The following is a 9,197-nucleotide window of genomic DNA, read 5'->3' as shown; positions in this document are numbered from 1 at the left end:
AGAACCAGTGGCCTTTCGTGTAATCTTTGTCTGTCGAGGGTTTACGGTGAAGCTGCCTGAAACTCTATCTATCTATCTATCTATCTATCTATCTATCTATCTATCTATCTATCTATCTATCTATCATCTATCTATCTATCTATCTATCTATCTATCTATCTATCTATCTATCTATCATCTATCTATCTATCTATCTATCATCTATCTATTTATTTATTTTAGTTTGCCACTCATGTACAAGATAACAGGAATAAGAATAAACATGAATAAGAACATGGGAAATGGGCACAAATAATGGGGACAGTAGGACAGAGACATCAGGCACGCTGATGCGCTTATGCACGCCCCTACGGTGTGTTTTTATTGCGAATTGAGAGCACGCAGACTTACATTTAATCAATTCAGCACTATTGATCGTTACTGTCGCCCCCACTGAAAGCAGCCTTTTGACTCAATCTAAAATTATAAGTTTATATTGGGACCGTCCATTTTGACAAGAGGCGGGAGCAATGCCCTTTCTCCACCTCCTTATAGCCGTGCTCACTTCATCCAAGGCACAAATCGTTCAGATTGTCTTTTGCGGAATCCTTAGATTACAGTCGTGTGGTCGTAATTGCCTTACATGTAGTTCAAACGCCACTCCCTTCCAACACTGATGATGTTACCTAGTTGGGTAGTGAAATGTCTGCAAGAGGCGGAACTAAACTCAAGAGAGGATCCCAGTTCAACCCTGACCTACAGATATTCTCTTCTATAGTTAAAACAGGAAAAGCGACATCTAAATGAAAGTAAGATTAATCTGCCCGTTAGAGGCGAAATGGGAATCTACCGGTCTCCAAATAAAGAGCCAACTTAAAATGATCAACTGAGGCAATGCTAGGAGTGATAATTCAGCAACTCATGGGAGAACAAACCTCCTTCGCCTACTTCAAAATTTGCATTCCTCTCGCCTCCATTAAAAAACGATACGCGCACGCCACAAATTTGGAGGCAGCTGGTGCACTGAGGCACATTAAAAAGCACCACTTGGTTAATGTGTTATTATCGCAAACGATCTCCTTTATTTACCGCGCGCTTTCATATCGGGTGTGCTTCTTGCAGAGTTAGGTGGGATTATTCTCCCTAAACACCACAAAGGGAATAATAAGCAAGGTTATTCAGCAAGAGACACCCCCCCCCCCCACGCCACGAGCGCCCCAGTATTCGCCTACGTCAGAGCTATGCTGGCTGGAGAATTCTGGAGTTGAAGTCCACAAGTCTTAAAGTTGCCAAGTTTGGGGACACCTGGGCTACGTCACTTCCGTCCTAGTTTCTTCGTGTTGGAAGCGAGAGCAAGGAAGGCGGGTCTGGCTGGAGTTCGCTGCACGGTTAGCAATCTAAGAGGAAGCAACCCGGGGTTGTGGGCGCCCTTGCTGCAAAGCCGACCCCCATCGCGCGCCGAGGTTGTGGCAAGCATGGCGTCACCTGGTAGGATATTTTGTTGATGTTACGAAGCTGATAATGTAGAGCGCTTAAACTGCGGCTGAATGTTGCGAGAACGAGGTTGGCGCCTAACAGAAGAAATTCTGGGACTGTAATAGGTTTGTATCTTAACGCTGCCAATCGCAAGCAACGAGAGAGGCCATAGAACAGTCTGGGTAGCCGCAGACGCTTTAAAGAGACTTTCGTATGAGTGATGATGGTGGTATTTCTGATTTCTTTATCCTCTTGCTGTCAAGGAAATATTTATAACCAGCCACCTGGCAAGATGCTCTGCCTGGACTACTGCCTTCAGTCTGCTCGATTATAGAAGGTGGGGATCGTTGCCCAACACAGCCGGAGGTTGTCACAGACCGCGAAAAGATGCCAGCTAACATGAAAAAATAATATCCCCAAGAGCTTCATTTTTCCGTGGTTTTGTGATGTTTTGATAGCTGCTGCTGCTTTTATTTGAAGCAACGGTTAGCTAGCCCATGGTCACATCCTCAGCCAATCTGTCTGTCAGCACAGTTCACCTCACAAGCTTGTAATTCTGAAGGAAAGTAGGAGAAGGAAGAACTATGTTCACAACTTTGAATAATTAATAAACGTAATAAAGGCAGGAATAGATAAAATGGACTGCCATCTGTCAGAAATGGTGTAGGGTCTCCTGCTTGGTCAGAGAGTTGGACTAGATGACCTATCAGGTTCCTTCAACTCTGTTAATCTGTTTAAAAAGGTGTTCAATTGTGTAGTGGTGGATTTCCTAAATGTTCTGGATATTCCCCATGAGTGTTTACATCTCCAGAAATAGAATAAGATCAGATGTAGATTCACAATTCTATCAAATCAAAGTTTTATATCTGAATCATTTCTTGGAGTTGCACCATTTGCAGAGAGAAATAAGTCTTTCGTGTTACAAATTTGCTTGATATATTTTATTAAGTACTCTGAATCTAAAACGCTGTTAGAAACATATTTTTATTTAAATTTTATGTAGGCTGTTGCTCAAAAGTAAAATATAAAACTAATAATATACTTGGGAAAGGAGCATGTTAATGTCAGCTCCAAATATGTTTTTGTGTAGTAATGTATTAGTCAATTGACTGTATTGGATTGTAGGTTTCACTGTTTTCAATTTTGTTTGGCCCAAACAGAATTTTTATCTTTATTTTCTTAGAAAAGTATTTGGGCAGCGACAGACTCCATGAGTATGAGACTATGCTTTAGATGTCATTTATGTTTAACAGGAAAATATTGACAGCTTAAAAATCCGGAGACAAAGACTTCAGTCATATGCTGTTTTTGCCAGTTTGCTCTGAGTCCTAATGTATTATCTGAGGGATCACAGGTCAATATATGGCTTACCTTGTACTTTAATTTTGACTCCTCAGGACTCAAGAGGACATGGGTGTGAAATTATCTAAAGTTGGGACTCTAGGTGAAGTCTCTAGGTGACATCTCTCTAGGCAAACTATGTTTTTCTTCTGTACCTCAATTCATTCTCACTGGAAAGGAGATAACAAGGACACAAAAAGTGTAACAGGTTTTTGGACACATTTGGGCAACTGGCTTTTTACTATAGTGTGAAACCAGAAAATGTTATTGGATGGTCACTGCGAATGCAGGCAAAAATGTCTGCTAACAGCTAGTCAATCCTGATTTGTCTGTTATTGGACATAGAACATCTTGCCTATAATTAATACCAGACAATGCTTAGTGAAAGTGTTATTGCGATATAGAAGCGGTCCTTTGATTTGATGCAGAGTAAGGATGCTCCATTTCTTACACTTATTTGTGTGTCTTGTCTCCCATAGCTTTAAAAATAGGTTTTTGGGAGAGTATGTATTCCTAGTTAAAATGATAGTTTCATAGTAAAAAGTCATATTTCTTGTGCTAGTGTATCTCAGATGCCAGTAGCAGAGGGAAAAAGTGTTCAGCAAACAGTTGAAATCTTAACAAGAAAACTGGAGCTACTTGGTGCAGAAAAACAAGGAACATTTTGTGTGGATTGTGAAACCTACCACACTGCAGCCTCCACAATGGGCAGTCAAGGTGAGGGTTGTTGTTTTTTTGTCTTCAAAAATTGGTATATTCAGATCCTTCCAGTACATTTCTATTCTTTAATTGGAACATGGTGACATTTAAATCCATCTCAGCAAGTAACTTTATAGCCAACTTTTTCTGTAAAGTAACTTTTATCATGCAAAGAGTAACTTTTGGACATAAATATCGTCATTAATCTTAACTTCATATACTAATCATGAACTAATAAGGTTATAAAGAAGCATGTTGGAAACCTAGTACCTTGTCTATATAAAATATTTTATTGCACAATGTCTTGTTGGCTGTTTCATTAATTTGGATACTTTACTGAAGCATGAAAGTTTCTGTGCTTTAGTTGTTTCTTTTTCTTACCACAGTCATATGAAGATGACATACTATTAACTCTTATGCAATAGGAAAAGCTAATAGTTTAACAGCAATCGTGATATCTTACAGCAATGCTGTATTTTTCCCAAGTGCAAAAGTATTCTTTTGTGCTCAATGCACCTGGTCAATATCAAGCTTTCTTACCTGATTGCTAGAAAGAATTATTTACTATATAGCTTGGAAATGTAATTGATCACAAACAGCAGCAAGATGTGGCTGAAAATTCAGTTTCAGTTTTGAGTTCCGTCACTAGAAGTATAGTTTCCTAATGACTGGAAAGAATAGCTCCATTCTATTTTATATTGGTCAGTAAACTCTTGCTTACATAACCAGTTACAAGAGCCGTATTTCGCACCTTTCTGTTTGATAGAATCCTTCCTAAAGAAAAACAGTAAGGATAACTGTCTGGAAAGTAAATCCTACAAGGAGAGACTAAAGTAGCTGATTAAATATTCCTTGAGAAACAGTGACTGAGGAGGGAGGTATAATACTGCTCTTCAAATATCTGAAGTGATGTCTCAGAGAAGTAGGCCATGATAATGTTAGAATGGAAAAAATGAAATCTTAAGTTACAAAAAGTCAAATTATTTTGGATATTAGGAAATAATCCAAATGGTAAGAGTAACAGTGGAATCAGTTATCAGTTCCACTCTAGAAGCATTGAAGAAGAATCTAAGTAAGCTGTTGGGAATTCTTTAAATAGGATTTTTGGACAAAGCAGGATTGAACTTGTCCCCTTATAGGTAGAATGCTATTTTAATGCTTTTCAGAACTGCTTATGCATTTTCATTCTGTTTTTTATATAGATAAATATGCTTCCCTTTTTGGTACCATTTTGTTTTAAAATATGCTCAGTAGAGCATACAGAATTAACCTTTTATAAGGTTTAAAACACTGTAGTATTAACAACACTTATTTAGGGAGTGTTCTCCTGATCTATATTGGAAAAGATAGGCAGATAGTATTTTACCTATTCCAGATGCTAGCTTTAAGGAAATTCATATGTCAGGACCAAATATTGAGCCAAGGTGGCGCAGTGGTTAAATGCAGCACTGCAGGCTGATTGCTAGATCAGCAGTTCAGCGGTTCAAATCTCACCGGCTCAGGGTTGACTCAGCCTTCCATCCTTCCGAGGTGGGTAAAATGAGGACCCGGATTGTTGTTGGGGGCAATATGCTGACTCTGTAAACCGTTTAGAGAGGGCTGAAAGCCCTATGAAGCGGTATATAAGTCTACTGTTATTATTATTATTCTATTTAAACTTTTGTTTATGTAAGCTGTCCACAGAATGTACTGCTGCCTCTGAAAATTAATTTTGCTTAGGCCTAAAGATTCACAGCAGAGAAAATCCCTTTTCTTTCAAGTCATCTGGAAGCAAGCTCTATGCTTGTTTGAAAGATACATCCTTCACATTTAAGGCTAAAATCCATTATCTGGAAGTAAATCCTTACTGCATGAAGTCTCTTCCATGTTTTGCTAAGATACCTTCCTTTCCTGGGTTGTATTGTTAAGCTTTGCACATATTGATTAAGGTTCTGTGTAAGAATGATCCCTTCATTTCCATTAAAGTATGGTACCTTAAAGTATGTCCATTAGAACAGTGGTCGCCAACTCCTGGGTTTCAGGCTGCACAAGCAGGAGGTGAGAGTGCAAGTGCACACAGCTCCACTTACGTGAGTGGTAAGTGAGTGTGTCCACCACTTACACAAATGCAGCTGTGCATGCAAGCATGCTTGCATCTCCCTACCCCGCTCCTGTTGGTTTCCCAAAGCTGGAAAGGTTGGGGACCGGTGCATTAGAATGTCAAAAGAAAAAAAAAACACTTCCATGCAAAATAGTACTGATCAGAGCAATAATTTTCTAAATTGAGTAAAGTAACTCAGTTGATACTTGAAGATTCTATGTTAGATAAGGTGTAAATGTTCCTCTAGCATTTCTGAGAAAAAAGAAATATTTTTCTTTTGTTTTGCTATTGTTTCAGGACAGGCTGCCAAACTGATGTATGTGATGCACAATTCAGAATATCCCCTCAGCTGTTTTGCTCTCTTTGAAAATGGCCCATGCCTCATAGCAGATACCAACTTTGACATTCTTATGGTGAAATTGAAAGGTTTTTTTCAAAATGCTAAAGGGAACAAAATAGAGAGCCGAGGCACTCGATACCAGTACTGTGATTTTTTGGTGAAGGTCGGCACAGTCACCATGGGGCCCAGCGCCCGTGGAATATCTGTTGAGGTAAGGTTTGGCTGAAATAAATGAATGAATGAATGAATGAATAAATAAATAAATAAATAAATAACATGATTAATATTTAGAATAATAGGAGCATTTTATTTGAATATGCTGAATGCTTCATCCTGCTGCACATATAGTTTAGTTAGTGAAAGGTGACCATAGTATGTTGACTACATCTTTAGAATAGGGAACCTATCTTGTCTAGAACAGCATGAATAATCTTGGGATAAAACTGGAGGGTTTTTTGTCTTGTAGCAAACTGGCTAAAATATTCAAAACTGACATCTGTGCCTTAGGATTATCAGGGAATGCTTAATGTAGCATGGATATGATTAAAGCTGGTAACGTGTTCCTCTTATTTACTATAAAATATTATATAAGAGCCTGACTTGATAAAAGTCACCACTAGAATAAGAGAAAGTGGAAGAATGATATAAATACGGATGAAATTGCTCTGATCTTGGGGAGTAGAATATAAATAAATAAAAGTAAATAAATAACAGGGTTGGAGCTAAAACATGATTTTCAATCATCAAGATCAGGAGTGTCCAACCTTGGCAATTTTAAGACTTGTGAATTTCAACTCCCAGAATTCCCCAGCCCACCCAGCAGTTCTGGATGCATATGAAAATAGAAATTTGCTGATAGTTGAAGGGTAGTAATGCAAGAACTAGAAATGATTTTTTTTTTTGGGGGGGGGGGAATTGCAACATTCCAAATGGACGGAATCCAGGATTATTTCACTGACTTGATTGGATGGGTAAAAAAAACAAGATGAAATGCTACACAAAAAATACTAGCCTATTTGAATATCCAAGAATGAGCAGACATGTTTAATAAGTTTTTGCTCATAAAAAGGTCTTTATCAAATACATGATTTAAGTCTATTCATACATACAGAAAGAAAAGGAATGGATTGAAAAACATGGGCTCTTGTTTATACTGAAAGACTGAAATAATAACTGAAGGATACAAAGGTGATGAGAGGCTCTGACTATAGGACAAGTTATTATTTTCATGACATCAAGAGTGAATCTTGGGAAAAGATGGACATAGAGGGAAAAAGGGGAATAACTAAGTGAAAGCAGAATAGAATGCAGGAAGAGTGAGAATGGTTGATGGAAATATATTGTAGTGTTCTAGATAAAAAAAATAACAGCAAAGGATGTGGTCAAAGATCAAGAAACAATTAAGATCTTAAATAGCACAAAAAACAAAGAGCAACATCATTTTGGATGTGGGAGAGAAGATTAAAGAAAGAGCCTCCAGAATAAAAATGATGAAATTATTTCAGATGAAGCCAAGTGAGAGAATGATGGCAGGGGTGTTTTAGAAATTATCACACTTTAGACAAATTATGTGAAGACCTAGCTCTGTAGAGAAGACTACAGTATAATTCAGGGAAAGATGTAAGGAAAAAGAAGAGAATGACCAGCACCAAGTTGGATACATTCAATTACAGCAGCTATGGGTAAAACATTGGAAGACCTGAAGGACCAGGTTGGGGATAGACTATCCTAAAAAAAATCTATCTATGTAGTTGCTAAGTCAGTATTGCCAATCAGTCTAATAATTTATTAAATGAATAGCTGTGAATGATTCACAGAAATTAAAAGATGTGTTATATCCTCTTGGTCATATGTTTAGGGATAAAGTATAAGCAATGCTTATGATAACATTAGAAACATATTGATTGGGATTTTGAATATGCATGCTCTTTCAATTACAAACAATGCCATGTTGTTAGTTAACAACTAAATAGTTTGTAGTGAGTACAGGTATTGTTGGAATGCTTAGTAAAAAAAAGTAGGAAATGGATGGAGATATTTTAAGATACAGGTAAAGAGATAGTATAGGTCTGTGGCAAGGAATGAAAGTTTATGAAAGGACTTCTGTTTTTTATTATAATTTTGTTGAATTTTTTAAAAACTTACTTGCTATGAATCATTTTATAAGATGCATATTAAATATTTTGAATCTTATCTGCAAGAAAGCTTTATATTTGTTTTGTCACAAAACAGCAATAAAACATCCCCAAATTCAAACATAACTAGATTTGAGAACATCTGTGTGAAAATTCCCTTTTCCTTCAAGTTTTCTAATTGTTGTTATCTATGGAGCTAATTATGATTGATTTATAATATTTTTTATTGTTGTCAGGTGGACTACTGTCCATGTGTGGTAGCCACTGACTGTTGGAACCTTGTAATGGAATTCATGCAGAGCTTTATGGGAATCATGCCCCCGGTATCCCCTCTGTGTTCAATAATAAGCATGACAGCATCTACAATCCAGCTGATACAATAGTTCAATACATGGAACTTTTCAACAAAATTCGCAAGCAGCAGCAGGTGACTGTTGCAGGTATCAGATGAAGAAGGGTCAGAAAATGTTCTTCAAATAAGCAACCAGTTTGTTGAATATCAAATTCAATCCAGTATTTCAGATAGCAGTTGTTATCCATTAAAGCAATGTCTCTGTTGTAAATATCTTCTTGTTGAAGATGAATGCTGTCTCATATCAGACTCTTAAAATGTGTGCCATAGTTACTTTGCCCTTGTTTTAGATACAGGGAATCTAGTCATGGAAACCAATATCTGTACTGTTATACATAGGTTAATTTTTATATTAATGAAAACACCAAATCTGTACCTATTGGTTTTAAAATGTGATTAATTGTCATTGTATTCTTCTGTCTGGTAGGGATTAATGATTGTTTAGTCTATTTTGCTCCTGCAAAACTTTTGTTAATTCTCACCAGGGTGGGTTCCTGCCAGTTCTAACCTCTTCTATAGAAGAGGTTCCACAAATCTACAGTGCCGTTTAGAACCGGTTCCAGTTCCCTCCCCCTGCCTGTCCGCACATCATCAAGATGAAGAGCGAGAGGAGGAATTCTGGGAGTTGAAGTCCACAAGTCTTAAAGCTGTCAAGTTTGAACACCCCTGGGGTTTTTTTCCCTAAAGGGTTAGGGGTGCAAGGGTCTTGTAACTTGACAGCTTTAAGACTTGCATGCTTCAAATGCCAGTTTCTGAGCCAACATTTTGGTTGCTAAGCAAGAGCATTGTTAAGTA

The 9,197-nt window shown here is 37.6% G+C and overlaps 1 protein-coding gene across 1 annotated transcript; it reads left to right on the top strand.

Annotated features, from left to right (window-relative positions):
- The first annotated feature begins 1,314 nt into the window (after positions 1 to 1,314).
- MED20 (mediator complex subunit 20) lies at positions 1,315 to 8,948 on the top strand. Its single transcript, XM_032219024.1, is given in 5 exon segments — positions 1,315 to 1,580; positions 3,359 to 3,513; positions 5,873 to 6,126; positions 8,287 to 8,359; positions 8,362 to 8,948. Coding segments are annotated over 4 exon segments (612 nt in total). The 5' UTR covers positions 1,315 to 1,580; positions 3,359 to 3,368; the 3' UTR covers positions 8,502 to 8,948.
- Positions 8,949 to 9,197: the final 249 nt, after the last annotated feature.

The sequence above is a fragment of the Thamnophis elegans genome, chromosome 5, assembly GCF_009769535.1.
Source record: "Thamnophis elegans isolate rThaEle1 chromosome 5, rThaEle1.pri, whole genome shotgun sequence".
Taxonomy (NCBI): Eukaryota; Metazoa; Chordata; class Lepidosauria; order Squamata; family Colubridae; genus Thamnophis; species Thamnophis elegans.
The sequence above is the reverse complement of the archived record's forward strand: the minus strand, read 5'-3'. Positions and strand labels throughout refer to the sequence as shown.